Source organism: Anomaloglossus baeobatrachus, chromosome 7 (assembly GCF_048569485.1).
Source record: "Anomaloglossus baeobatrachus isolate aAnoBae1 chromosome 7, aAnoBae1.hap1, whole genome shotgun sequence".
NCBI classification, from domain to species: domain Eukaryota; kingdom Metazoa; phylum Chordata; class Amphibia; order Anura; family Aromobatidae; genus Anomaloglossus; species Anomaloglossus baeobatrachus.
In genome coordinates this window covers 45,465,705-45,481,226 of record NC_134359.1, presented here as the reverse complement: position 1 = coordinate 45,481,226, position 15,522 = coordinate 45,465,705, and the positions used below count along the sequence as shown (strand labels likewise).

The following is a 15,522-nucleotide window of genomic DNA, read 5'->3' as shown; positions in this document are numbered from 1 at the left end:
AAATGGAAAAAGGTCACTCTAATGTGATATTTCATTATGACAGTTTTTACGCAAAATCAATGTCAAAACAATCCAAAAAAAGATCCAATTGTCTTCTGGGTGTCCTTTGAGTTTTCTTAGTGACTTGGATTGTAAAGTAAAGGTCAATTCATTTAACTGCTTGGACTTTTTAGAAACCTGAAAACCCGAAGAGGTTGAAAGATGTTAAAAAACTAAACCTGTAAACAGCAAATTATTTTTAGAGATACTTCTGCTCATTCTTTTGAGAGTTTTTTCAATGGAATCCGCCACAGAATCCAGTTGAAAAAGACATTGTTTGCACAAACCATAAGACGGGCAAGGTGGCCACTAAACTTCAACTGGTGATAGTCCCAACCTGTGGATTGGTAATAAGTTGTTACGGTTGGAATGCCCCTTTAACACTTTCTGGATGAGGGGAAATTAATTTATTTTTTGGCCCTGTGCAATTACAGCAACACCCAATAAATATACAGTTGAACCTTGGTTAACGAGGACAATTCGTTCTGGGACTGTACTTGTTAACCAAGTTACTCGTTCAAAGCAAAATTCCCCATAGGAAATCATTGCATTGCAGACAATTCGTTCCGCAACCTGTTAAATGTCCCATTCCACACACGTACAAACACACACATTATGCTCACCTTACCTTTCGTTCCCTCGGTGGCCTCATGGGACTTCTAGTTCGCCCGTACACGCTGTGTATCGGGTAACCATGAGACCGATGCCAGACCTCCCTCGTCACTACAGGATGTGTATGTGTAACCATCGCGACGAGGGAAGACCTTCCCCTGTCAGCCGCTACTCAAAGGCAGCACGCTGGCCAATCAGAGGCAAGCGGCTCCTGCCTTTGACGTCAGCGCGCTGGGAGCGGGTGTGTACGGGCGAACTACAAGTTCCATGAGGCAGGCGAGGGAACGGAAGGTAAGGTGAGCATAATATGTATGTGTGTACTCGTGCGTGCGTTTGTCTGTGCTTGTGTGTGTTTGTGCGGACTGCAGGAGCGGGTTAGAGCGCGGTGGATGTACGGAACCGGAAGTGTGTGCGGTGAGTATTTTGCTCGTACAGCAAAGCTTTCTCGTAAACCCAGTTACAAATTTACAGCACGCTTTGCTCGTTAAGCAAAATACTCGCCAACCGGGTAACTCGTTAACCAAGGTTCCACTGTAATTTTTTTCAAATTATTTTGTACAACTTTTACACATTTTATGGAAAACAATGTAGTTTTTAAGGTGTGCAACTAGGGATGATCGAATACTTCGATTATTCAGCTTCGCTAATATTTTCCGAATACCTCGCCGCTATTCGACTATTCGCGAATAATTGATGCGCAAAGTAAGTCTATGGGAAACCCGAATAACAACTATACGGTACTATTCGGGCTTCCCATAGACTTATATTGTGCATCGAATAGTCGAATAGCGGCGAGGTATTCAGAAATTATTTGCGAAGCCGAATATTTGAGGTATTCGATCATCTCTAACAACAACCAAAACTTTTTTACTACACAGCCATTTTAGGGTAAATATCCATTTTTTTAATTACTTATTATTTTTGGGGAGAGGGCGGGTTGAGCAACTTTACAGTTTTATTATTACAACACTCCCTGTACAGTGTGAAATACACGTTATACTTATTATACACGGAATTCCAATTTTGTGGATAGTTTCAGCAATCTCCTGTGTCCGTCGCCTGATACAGAGGCCAGCGGGACGGTCAACCAATGGCTTCTTGCTTTGCCATCTTTTCCAACTTAATACAAATCCTGGGGTGCAAATGCACAGATGAAATTAATACCGCAACTAGAGATCTGGGGAGATATTTTGATATTTTGGGGTATAGTGGCTTCAGAATGGGGGCATTTAAATGTTTTGTTTTGAATGTTCCAACTTCTGATTCCTTTGTTTTAATTTTCTCTCTTTGTCTAGTTTGGCCCCAGTGAACCTTACTTCACTTCCGTAAATAGATTTTTTAAGATAATCAGCAATGCAGATGGTTACAAACATATTCATCATTACGTTGGTACAGTGGTAAGTAACACTTTATATGCAGAACTGTCAAAGACTGTGAATTTTTTGGAGGTTAACTTTGACTCTGCTGAGGTGGAGATACCACGTGGTTGTCTGTACAGAGAGCATACAAGGTACCACTTTCCTGCCAATAGAGGTCAGTCACTTCCAGACACAGCAGGCAACCAGTCAAGCAGAAGGTACAATCTGTGCAACTTGACAAAAAGGCTAGCTAGCAAGTGGGGATAAGTAACACTCACTATTAAAGGGAATCTGTGAGATCAATCTCCCCAAACTTCATATATGGGCATGCAGGTCTTTGAAATGTAAATTTATAGACACCTTTTATATCTTTTATCTGTTGCTACCTTTCAGGGGTACTTTGCACACTGCGACATCGCTAGCCGATGCTAGCGATGCCGAGCGCGATAGTACCCGCCTCCGTCGCACATGCGATATCTTGTGATAGTTGCCGTAGTGAACATTTTCGCTACGGCATCTTCACACGCACTTACCTGCCTTGTGACGTCACTCTGGCCGGCGACCTGCCTCCTTCCTAAGGGGGTGGGTCGTGCGGCGTCACAGCAACGTCACACGGCAGGCGGACAATAGAAGCGGAGGGGCGGAGATGAGCGGGACGTAAACATCCCGCCCACCTTCTTCCTTCCGCATAGCCGGTGGACGCAGGTAAGGAGATGTTCCTCGCTCCTGCAGCTTCACACACAGCGATGTGTGCTGCCGCAGGAACGAGGAACAACATCGTATCTCCTATTGGTGCGACATTATGACAATTTCCAATGCTACACAGATCACCGATTTATGACGCTTTTGCGATCGTTTATCGGCGTATCTAGGCTTTACACGTTACAACGTCGTTACCGGCGCCGGATGTGCGTCACTTTCGATTTGACCCCGACGATATCGCAGTAGCGATGTCGCAATGTGCAAAGTACCCCTCAGTTTATGCCAAAATGAGTCATTAAGTACTGTGAGCACTTCCGGAGCATCTGCCTCTCAATCAACCTAAAGAGGCTGGTGCTTTTTGAGGAAAGGACCTCAGAAGGCAAGGGCGCTCTATCACACCCAAAGCACTTAATACACCATTTGCATATTAATTAAAATGACTCAGGAATAGAGAAAATCAAACCCAAGGTTCGGGGTTCAGTTTTCAGCTAAGCATTGGGTTTTAAAAAAAAAACCCAAAAAACAGAGATCGGGTGTTTTACGTATGCTGACAACTGGCACGAGCATCACTGTGCTCGGGTACGCTCGGTGCTCAGACCAGTGCGAGTCACTTGCAGTGTTTGAATGGCTCACACCAGGGGTATCAACAGCATGATCGAATGTAGTGTGCACCAAAAAAATAAAGGAAAAACCCCACCCTCCCCCTGAAGTGTTCTGTTTATGGCTGGCTGTATGTGGGCGGAGACCCGAACTGTAAAATTAGTGACTTCCATTGTGGTTTAGGCCATGTCAGAACTCATGGAGGTACGATTCAACTGCACCCACTGAACCAAATGTCCACAGGTTCGCTCATCTCTACTCAGAAATGCAGCAACAGATAGAAGATCTAAAAGGTATCAATGGATTTCCATTTCAAAGATGTGTATAGCCATATATGCGGTTTTGGGAACACAACAGAACAGTCTGAGTGCTGATGTTTGAGTCTGAGGAGAATTGCCATGCTATGAATGGCAACTAAGGCCCCTTTCACACATCAGATTTTTTGTCATCAGTCACAATCCGTCGAATTCTGAAAAAAACGGATCCAGCGAGTGATGCCACTGGATCCATTTTTCTCATTGACTTATATTAGCAACGGATCAGGACGGATGGCCTCACGTTGTTTGACGGAACCGTCGAAAAATGTGTGTCCGTCGGACAGAGACGACGTCCACAGTAATCTCTATCTCTCTATCTCTCTATCTCTCTCTCTCCTTTGGTAGTAGTTGGGAAGATGCCCTCACCTTCCTGCATATGCTTGTATCTTAGCCTCTGGCACTGCTGATGTACCGCCCTGGGGCTCGGCTGGGGTCCGTGCTCGGGTGTGTGTCGATGGCTCGAGCGTCCCCGGACCCGGGGGGTCACATCGCTCTGATAATGGGGGTTGTGTTTTTTTCTGGTGATCGGGTGGGTGCGCGGCCGGGGCCGCTATGGAGATTGTTCGTGACGCCACCCACGGGTCGTGGTGATAGTTGGCACCACTGCTGCTGGTGACGGTGGGGGCTCCCGGGTGGCGGTGTTTTGGCGCGGCTAGGTGTTGACCCCTCCGTGGGTGAGGGGTGTGAGTCCCGGGGCCCGCTGGGGTGATGATGGTGGGGCTGCCAGAGGGATGCAGGGCGGCGTAGCGCGGCGCTGTGCCTGAGGGCACTGGTGTACTCACTCAGAAGAATCACAACGGAGTCACTGGTAAACCAAAAACGGGATGGTGGTCGGTGCCCACAGCTGGCTACGTGATTACCCCTACTCGGGTTGGTGGTGTCGTCTTTTCCCTGCACCTCCTTGACTGTATGACTACTTATGTCTGAATAACGGTAGTCCGCTCCCCGGCTTGTGGGTGCCGGAGGAGCCCTCTTGCCCGCAGGCGCTGGCCCGTGGGATTGCGGTGCCTGGGCGGTGGCTTCCTATCCACCTCGCTGGGCTGTTGCCATCTATCGGGACTTTGGGTGGGAGTGGATCTCAAGTCCAAGCCGCAATCAGTTGATTTGACTCGGTCCAGTTGCTTCTGGGCCTCGTACGGGGTCTGAGTACCCTTCTTTGGTGCTCCGGTTTCGGTTTGACTCCCTGATTCGGTACCGGCGGGCTACGACTCTGTCCCGGTGCCTTGACGGTTCCGCCTATTCTACTCCCGGCTTCCTGCAGACGGCCACCACCGTCTGTATCCTGGCCACAGGGTCCCTAGGCTCCCACCTAGGCCCTGACAGATTTAGTTCACAGCTCGCTCAGCTACCTCCTCTCCTTTCCTCTCCCTAACACGATCTCTGACTAACTGTTTGTTTTTCCCCGCCCCTGCCCATCAATCCTCTTTGGTGGGCATGGCCAACCGCCTGACCCCGCCCCTGGGTGTGGATGTCTGGGACAGATAGCGGTGACTCAGGGTTTTGGTTAACTGGTGGAACCTTTTTTTGGGGGGGAGGTGTTGTGCAGGGGCCTATCTGTGACCCCTGGCTAGTTCAGGGCGTCACATTGAGATTTTTTTTTCCTCCGCACACCTAACAAGGCAATGACCGTCACACAAGGTGACAGTGCACTACACTATTGCCTTGAGGGCACCTGTATTGACCTAAAATGGGTCCATCTGGTGCCTTAATAGTGACTCTATTAGTCCCCCCTAGTTGAGTTGGTAACCTCCTGGCCTTGTCACCACTCATCACACAAAGGTACCGGCTGATTCCCATTTACTTGTGCCACCAACCAGTGCCTACTGCCTAACACCTCAGGATCAAGTAACAAAACAGTCATGTCACCACTATGATAAAGTGAGGCCAGGGCGCTGCTCAGGCCTAAAAGAGGCATCAATGCTGACCTCTAGGATCTCTTAGCTCCTCCATTACAGCTGCCATAAAGCGTACACACCGTGCTGCAATTAGAAGGAAGATTGCCCAGCACATTTGTGCTACAATATAGATATTTTATATTACACCTGTGCATAATTCAGTTACAGATTTAAGTTTTGGTAATCAATGTACAATAGATTATGTTCATTTTTTAGAGACCAGTGGAAGTAACAAGTGGAAAATATGAAGTTACCACCATATATAAGTTGGTCAACGAAAGTTTGTGAGTAATGACACTTGTGTCGGAAAATATGCCTGAAATATATTGCATGCGTTGGTTTGGAAAATAATTTGTATATGTGCAGTTACTGTATGTCCATCTTACCATAGTTTAATGTCTGCATCTCCCTGCACGGCTTCATTCCTTACCTCTCATACACTTATTGTCAAAATTGTTGGTCCCCCTCGTTTAATCAAAGAAAAACCCACAATGGTCACAGGAATAATTTGAATCTGACACAAGTAATAAAGTAATAATAAATAAAAAATCTATGAAAGTGAACAAATGAAAGTCAGACCGCTGCTTTTCTGCTTCCACAGAATTTAAAAAAAATAAAACTCATGAAATCGGCCTGGACAGAAATGATGGCGCCCTCCTCCTCTTCCCCCTCCTTCTCCTCCTCCTCTTCCTCCTCCTCCTCCTCCTTAACTTAATATTTTGTTGCACAACCTTTTCAGGCAATCACTGCAATCAAACGATTCCTGTAACTGTCAATGAGACTTCTGCTCCTCTCGACAGGTATTTTGTCCGCTTCTCAAGAGCAAACTGCTCCAGTTGTCTGGTGGTTGAAGGTTGCCTTTTCCAGACGACATGTTTCAGCTTTTCCAAAGATGCTCAATAGGATTTAGGTCAGGGCTCCTAGAAGGCCACTTCAGAATAGTCCAATGTTTTCCGCTTAGCCATTCTTGGGTGTTTTTGGCTGTGTATTTTGGGTCATTATCCTGTTGCAAAACCCATGACCTGTGATTGAGACCAAGCTTTCTGACACTGGGCAACACATTTCTCTTTAGAATCCCTTGATAGTCTTGAGTTTCATTGTACTCTGCACAGATTCAAGACACCCTGTGCCAAATGCATTAAAGCAGCCCCAGAACATAACAGAGCCTCCTCCATGTTTCACAGTAGGGACAGTGTTTTTTTCTTGATGCTTAATTTTCCCGTCTGTGAGCATAGAACTGATGTTCCTTGCCAAAAATTCCATTTTCGTCTCATCTGTCCATAGGACATTCTCCCAAAAGCTTTGTGACTTGTCAACATGTAGTTTGGCAAATTTCAGTCTGGCTTTTTTATGATTTTTTTTTCAACAATGCTATTTTCCTTGGTCGTCTCCCATAAAGTCCACTTTGGCTCAAACAATGACGGATGGTGCAATCTGACACTGATGTTTCTTGAGCTTAAAGTTCATTTTTATCTCTTTAGAAGTTTTTCCGGGCTCTTTAGTTACCATTCGTATTATCTATTTCTTTGATTTGTTATCAATTTTCCTCCTGCGGCCACGTCCAGGGAGGTTTGCTACAGTCCCATGGAACTTAAATTTCTGAATAATATTGCAACTGTAGTCACAGGATCATCAAGCTGCTTGGAGATGGTCTTATAACCTTTACCATGATTGTCTATAAATTTTCTTTCTAATCTCCTGAGACAACTCTTTACTTCGCTTCCTCTGGTCCATGTTGAGTGTGGTACATACCATGTCATCAAACAGCACAGTGAGTATCTGTAGCCCTATATACAGGCCCACTGACTGATTGCAAGATAGTAGACACCTGTGATGCTAATTAGTGGACACACCTTGATTTAACATGTCCCTTTTGTCACAATATTTTCAGGGGTACCATCATTTCTGTCCAGGCCTGTTTCATGAGTTTTATTTTTTAAAAAATTCTGTGGATGCATGGTTGAAAAGCAATGCCTAACTTTCATTTTTTCACTTTCATAGATTTTTTTATTTATTACTTTTGTCAGATTCAAATTATTTCTGGGACCATTGTGGGTTTTTCTTTTATTAAACGAGGGGTACCAACAATTTTGACCACGTGTGTATATTACGAGAAAGCTTTGATTAGATTAAAGTCAAATCCTGGCTCTGTAGATGTTTCTCAGGAGCTTATATTTACTAATTACTTTATTTTATGGCTTATTGTTTTTTAGAGAATTAAGCTAATATGTAATATTTTTTCACTGTTTAGGTATTATATAAGTAATCAAGAAGCCCCATCAAAAAGACATCTCTACAAGTAAGATTGTTTAGTTAATGTGGCAATTTATTGGCTCCGTAAAATTTGGAAAATGTAGATTGTACCTAGAGAAAAACCTTTCACTGCATTATATCTTAAAAGGGATTCACAAGAACTTAGAACCTAAAGGCTATGCTAACATTTCTAACCTTTTGATCAAATTAAAAATATCCTATTTTTTATGTATTATATACAGCTCCCATGCAGATCTGTGTCTCCATGGTTATAGACTATGAAGCCTTTGTAGTTTGTAGCACTGTGGCTCAGTTGTTAGCACTGCAGTCTTGTGGTGGCTCAGTGGTTAGCACTGCAGTCTTGTGGTGGCTCAGTGGTTAGCACTGCAGTCTTGTGGTGGCTCAGTGGTTAGCAGTGCAGTCTTACAGCGCTGGGGTCCTGGGTTCAATTGCAAACAAGGACAACAACTGCAAAGAGTTTGTATGTTCTTCCCGTATTTGCGTGGATTTCCTCCGGGTTCTCCGGTTTCCTCCCACACTCCAAAAACATACAGATAGGGACCTTAGTTTGTGAGCGAGCCCCAATGGGGGCAGTATTGCCATTGTATGTAAAGCGCTATGGAATTAATAGCGCTATATAAATATTATTATATTATTATTATTTGATCATCCTGCAGTTATACTTTCTTACATTTGTCTTCTACTTCTTGCTTATATACGTTTGGTAGGTAAGAAGTAGGGGCCAGATAGAAAGAACTGAGACTGCAAGATCAGACTACACAGGATTTGTTTGTAGTCTGTAACCATGGAGACACATAGAACTCAATTGGAACTTTATACATGAAGCTTTAATAGTTTTTTAAATACACACTATTTGAAAAGTTGCTTAATTCTTGTTTTTTTCAAAGAAAAATTCTTAAGTTTGGTAGATTACCAAGAAGTAAGGGCCAGATAGAAAGAATGATGTCTGTAAGATCAGACTACACAGGTTTTTGTTTGTAGTCTGTAACCATGGAGACATAGAACTTAATTGGAACTATATACATGAAACTGTAATATTTTGTAAATTCATTCTATTTGAAAAGTTGCTTCCTTCTTGTTTGGTTTTTTGTTTTTTTTTTCATTTGAGGAATAAAAAATTTGGTGGGCAATCTCTACGAAAATGTTTGTTGATATGTTTTTGGCAACAAAAGGAGAAGGGTAATATGAAAATGGACAATTTAACTTTCAATTAACCTAATCATGTCCATATAACAATCTAAACGGTTGTGCCTTTATAACCAAAAATCTCCTTTATAGGATGCATTTGGTTGGCTCCCATAACATAGAATGTGTGACCTGTAAACTGAATCCTGACAGATGCCAACAATATTCTGCATATTTCAGCAAAAATGGAAAATATTATTCACTAAATTGCAATGGTGAGTTGTATATGGATATACCTTCATTTACTTTTTAGCTTCTTTAAAAATACTTTAACTTCTACAGAATAACAATGTATTTTTTATTAAATTTATATTATTTAACTTAAGGCCGCTTTACACGCTGCGATCTTGCTAGCGAGATCTCTAGCGTGCGTAACCGCCCCCATCGGTTGTGTGTCACGGGCAAATTGCTGCTTGTGATGCACAACATCGCTCGGACCTGTCACACTACTTACCTGCCTAGCGACGTCGCTGTGACCGGCGAACCGCCTCCTTTCTAAGGGGGCGGTTCGTGCGGCGTCACAGCGATGTCACTAAGCGGTCGCCCAATAGAAGTGGAGGAGCGGAGATGAGCGAGACGTAACATCCCACCCACCTCCTTCCTTCCTCATTGCCGGCAGCCGCAGGTAAGGTTAGGTTCCTCGTTCCTGCAGTGTCACACATAGCGATGTGTGCTGCCGCAGGAACGACAAACAACCTCCATCCTGCAGCAGCAACGATATTTGGGAATAGGGGAGCATGTAAACGATTAACGATTTTGCACGATTTTGCGACTTTTTTCGATCGCACGTAGGTGTTACATGCAACGACATCACTAACGAGGCCGGATGTGCGTCACAAATTCCGTGACCTCAACGACATCGCTTTAGCGATGTCGCTGCGTGTAAAGCGGCCTTTAGTCCATTTTTTACATGTGGGATTGAGCATTTGCTTTTTTTTCATAAAAGGACCTTTCACCAGTTTCAGCATGTAAAGCTGTCCACATCATGGAATAGTGGAAGCTAAATAAAATGTAGTTCTAATTTATAAATTCTCATCTATTTATTTATGTTTCGGACATATTAGCTTGTAAAGTTTAGGTTATAATTTGTTAAGAATTCTCTGAGGGTGTTTATTTCTTCCCCTGTATGAGATTAACCAATCAGAAGCAGGCAGAAACATACATTTGAAAAAGATCACGCCCCTACAATAGCTAAATGAGGGTTAGTCAGCTTAAGACATGTAACAACAGTCTTCTCTCACTACAAAGCTGTGTGGGATTCCAAAGTGCTGGGAGCAAAGCAGAAAAAAGTGTGATTACATACACCTTTCAGCTTTCATCTCACAGCAGTCAATGTGGGGGGAGAGGAATACATTAGCACTGAGCTTTGTCTCATTTAAATAGGGCTGCAGTTCCCTCACAGTGCTGTACATTCTTCTGTGTTCTCCTCCCCCTCTACACTAGCTGCCATGTGATCAAAGCTAAAGGTTTTTGTAATCTCATCTCTGCGCCCCCCACAAGTTTCTGCAGTGAGATCAATGAGGAGAGCAGACTGTCTGCCATTACATGACTCACACTGAAAACCGTCTCTAAGCTTTTGTGGAAAAGCTGGCTGCGGACTAAAGACTATTGGACCAATGTATGTAGAGCGCAAGGCACGGCTCTAAGGGATGCAGACTTTTTCCAGCATGGAGAGCTGGTTATGTCGAGCTCATTGTTGAGTTTTATTAGATATTTTCTTGCTTGTCAGTTTATGTTACACATAAGGCCAGGCGTGAGATTGGTAATTAGAATAAAGCAATTGTTCCAGTACTCTCGTTAGTTTCACAGGGGCCTCAAATAAGCCATTGTTCTCCCAATTACTAGTTCTATTATGTGGCTGGGGATTGTAGATACATTGATGCTGTCACCACAGGTCTCAAATGCAGTCCCAGGTGAGGGGTTCAGGAAAATGCCTTCACCAATGCACAATTAGCATTGGGATTTGTGTTTCCTGGGGGCGCGGGCTTGAACACTGGGGTGTGGTTTGGGGTACTTAGGACTCTGATGAGAGGATGGGGGGTTGTTGCCAGCTAGATACATGTGCTCTGGTTGTGGTTTCCATCATCTGGAGGAGTATAGGCTGTGACTGCAGACCATACTGGCGTTACATACAAAAGCTGTGGGCCAACCAAAATTGGATTCCTTACTGAAAAGTCAATGGTTTGAATCGAGGAGCAGCCATAAAGAAAATTTCCCAAGAAAAGAGAAGCAGCATTATCCAGCTCATCTCTTGGCCAAGAATATTGCCAAACTGCATCATGTGAGGCCATGACAGTTGGATGAATATGAAATTAAGTCCGTCCATATATTCAAAAGCCAAGAGGTGACGTCCAGGCAAAATAGAGTGAACAAGTCGGCTCATAATAAGGTCTATCAGTTCTGGCTCGACAAACACAGCAATGGAGGCGGCTTGTATTCTTCATAATATTGACATCACAGACGTCCATACTAGCACCGAGAGACACAGGTTACACAAGTCTGGAATGGTGGCCCGAAAAAAGGTGAAGAATCCAATCTCGGCTTCAATGTCGTCATAAGAAGCATCAGCTTGAGTTTGCAAAATAGTACAAAAAGTTGACAGTAGAAGATTGGAACTGGGTGATTTGGAGAGATGAGATGAAAGTCAATAGACGGCTCTGATGGGTGCAAATGGGTCTGGAATAAACAAGGGAAAAAGGGGCTAATGGATCGAGAAATTGAAGGAACTGTCAAGTTCAGTAGAGGAAGTCTGATGATATGGGGGTATTTCACAGCCAAAGGCGTTGGATACTTCACCAAGATCGATGGTGGTCTCAATGCTGAGCTATATGTGACTATCCTACAAGACAAGTTACTTTGTATACTCTAGTACTATGGGTATGAAAAGGACCACATATTGTTCTAGTAGGACAACAACTGAAAATATACGTCAAGATTGCCAAAGAAATAGTTCAATGACAATGAAGTAGAGGTGCTGGATTGGCCACCACAATCTTCAGATGTCAACCCAATCCAACACTTGTAGAGTTGAAGAAAAAGCTGTATACATACCAAAGTGAGCTGCCCAGTATATACCAAGATTGGTAATATGTAGAAAAAACCTGAGATCAGATTTCGGTCCAGACATTCTTGAATCTGATCGAGAGCCCAGAAGGATTCAGGCAGTGTTGAACACCAAAGGTGGATTTACAAAATGCTAACAAAATAATAATAAAAAATAATCTAGATATTTTGGAGCAAAACATTAACAATGGAGTAACATGACAAGAATCTGCCTAACTAATCACATGTTAAATAATTGCAAGACAAATGTATATATGAGATATCCAAGATGATTGTCTATAAAATGAAAGTCGTCTCACGCTCAAAGCTGTAGTGGATGGTGAGATATGGAGCCTGAAAGTCAAAAGTTCAACACATTGTTACCCTTTTGCTTGTCAGTGTAAATTAGCTAAATCAGCATAAGGTGGGTGCCAGAAGTTAGACAAAAGATGAGGATGTCCAGCTCTTCAGGCAAAAAATCACGTCTTTATTTTATCATGCAGACACAAAGAATGACATGACCAGCACAACGCGTTTCAGGTGAAAACACTCACCCTTAATCATGATGAGTGTTGGTGAGTGTTTTCACCTGAAACGCGTTGTGCTGGTCATGTCATTCTTTGTGTCTGCATGATAAAATAAAGACGTGATTTTTTGCCTGAAGAGCTGGACATCCTCATCTTTTGCATTATTTTGGGCTGTGGCAGTGCCTGTCCGTGCTCCAGGACAAAATCAAGACTGAGCTTTTTCCACGGTGAGCTGATTCATACTATTGAGCCAGAAGTTAGACCCCCAGCTATTTTAAAAATTCAGAAAATCCATTTATTGCATTAAACTATAGCCCTTCAATTTACTGAATTTAATTATGGTATAGTGGGTGCCGGGGTTGCAGTCACACCTTGACCCGGAGGCTTAAGGGCACTTTACACGCTGCGATATCGGTAGCGAGCGTACTCGCCCGCGTCAGTTGTATGTCACAGGAAAAACGCTGCCTGTGGTGCACAATATCGCTTACACCCGTCACACGGACTTACCTTCCCTGCAACGTCGCTCTGGCCGGCGATCTGCCTTTTTTCTAAGGGGGGCGGTTCGTGCGGCGTCCCAGCGATGTCACACGGCAGCCGTCCAATAGCAGAGAGAAGGGGCGGAGATGAGCGGCCGGAATATCCCGCCCACCTCCTTCCTTCCTCATTGCCGGTGGATGCAGGTAAGGAGATGTTTGTCGTTCCTGCGGTGTCACACATAGCGATGTGTGCTGCCGCAGGAACGACGAACAACATCGTACCTGCAGCAGCAACGATATTTGGAAAAGGAGCGACGTGTCAACGAGCAACGATTTTTCACGTTTTTGCGCTCGTTGATCGTCGCTCCTTGGTGTCACATGCTGCGATGTCGCTAATGGCGCCGGATGTGCATCACTAACGACGTGACCCTGATATATCGTTAGCGATTTCGCAGCGTGTAAAGCACCCTTTAGTTTGCCTCCAAAGGTCGATCATATGAGAAGACCAATACTATTATATACCTGTGATAGTTTTGGGTCCTGTGAGAGACTTTTGCATTAGGACCCACAATCTTAAAGTTACACTATTGTCAATTATTTTTTTTTTAATTAGGGCCTTTAGAAAAATACATTTTGATCCATCTAATAGAATGATTCTGCCTAATATCTGAACAATTTTAATCTTGCTTATCTTTCTGTTTTATGTGTTTTATTGCATAGGTCCAGGGATCCCTTATTACACTCTTCACAGCAGCGACACTGATAAACGTAAGATACTTGTATCTATAATTCATAGCTATCCGTATGAAGATCGTTAGGTCACATTTTCAGGCCAAGCAGAGAATGTTCTCTTCTTATTCTTACGCTCTGTATACAGCAAAAAAAAAAAAAAACAACAAAAAACTACAAATATAATTTTTCTTCTCATCAAAATTAACCATAATAGTCTTTATAAACATTCTTATTGTCTTCTTTAAGGACTAAAAATTTTGGAGAGTAATGACGAATTAGAACGACTGCTTAAAGACATTCAACTACCTACAAAGGAAATAGCTTTTACAACGCTTCATGGATTCAGTAAGTCTCTACAGTTTGTCTCATTCAAAGCATTTTATCCTCAGGCTTAAAAGGTGTGAAGGATTATAAAAACATTTCTGCTTTATTTAAAAAAAAAAATATGGCCAAAAGTTCATGGATTGTGGCTGATATTGCTATATGGCTCCAATAAACAAATAGAAGTAAGCTGCAATGCCCCACACAACCTGAGTACAGGAGCGGCGCTATTTTTATAAAAACACAAACTTGTTTTTTTCTAATGATATTCAACTACTTTTAAAGGTTTTCCCCATCGTGTCATGGGATTGCTAGGAAATAACATTACTTTCTGATTGGTGCACCACTCTATACACAGTGTGGTGACCCCACATCTCCACTATACACAGCATGATGGGCCCACAGCTCCCCTATACACAGTGTGATACCCCCACACCTCCCCTATACACAGTAAGATGGGCCCACAGCTCCCCTACAGAAAATATAATACCCCCACATCACCCCTATACAGAGTATGATGTACCACATCTCCCTAATAGTCAATGTAATGCCCCCATATCTCCCCTATACACATTGTGATACCCCAACATCTCCCCTACACATATTATAATGCCCTCACATCTCCCCTATACACAGTGTGATGCCCCCACATCTCCCCAATACACAGTATGATGCCCTCACATCTCCCTATACACAGTGTGATGCCCCCACATCTCCCCAATACACAGTATGATGCCCTCACATCTCCCTATACACAGTGTGATGCCCCCACATCTCCCCAATACACAGTATGATGCCCTCACATCTCCCTATACACAGTGTGAGACACTCACATCTCCCTAATACACAGTATGATGCCCCCACATCTCCACTATACACAGTATGATGCCCCCCATATCTTCCTTATACACAGTATGATGCCCCCACATCTCCACTATACACAGTATGATGCCCCCCACATCTCTCCCATACACAATATGATGCCCCATATCTCCATTATACACAGTATGATGCACCAAAGTTTCCCCTCAAGACAGTGTGATGCCACCATATCTCCCCTATACACAGCATGATGGGTTCAAAGCCCCTATACACAGTATGATACCCCAACAGCCCTCCAATATTCTGTATAATACCCCCAAAACACAGTATGATGGCACCAATAATACTCCTCACACAGTATAATACCCCCCCATTGTATGATGCCCGCCACAGCTTCCTATACACAATATAATGTCCCCCTAACTGTGTAATTGCCACTCACACTGGTACTCACACACTATAATGACCCAGAGTCCTCTATATACAGTATAATGCCCCCTATACAGATTCTGATGCCCCAGAACTCCGCTATACACAATATAATTCTCCTCTAAACACAGTATCCTGCTCCTTACATAGTATGATACCCCCATAGACCCCCTATAAGTACTCCAAATTAT

At 43.5% G+C, this 15,522-nt stretch overlaps 1 protein-coding gene across 1 annotated transcript in view; it reads left to right on the top strand.

Annotated features, from left to right (window-relative positions):
* DPP4 (dipeptidyl peptidase 4) overlaps positions 1 to 15,522 on the top strand; it is a 119,796-nt gene that overhangs the window by 85,108 nt on the left and 19,166 nt on the right. Inside the window, exons 13-18 of the mRNA XM_075318835.1 lie at positions 1,947 to 2,048; positions 5,740 to 5,807; positions 7,775 to 7,822; positions 9,076 to 9,197; positions 13,748 to 13,795; positions 14,006 to 14,104. Of these exons, the coding sequence (XP_075174950.1) occupies positions 1,947 to 2,048; positions 5,740 to 5,807; positions 7,775 to 7,822; positions 9,076 to 9,197; positions 13,748 to 13,795; positions 14,006 to 14,104 (487 nt within the window). The remainder of the gene's footprint in view (positions 1 to 1,946; positions 2,049 to 5,739; positions 5,808 to 7,774; positions 7,823 to 9,075; positions 9,198 to 13,747; positions 13,796 to 14,005; positions 14,105 to 15,522) is intronic.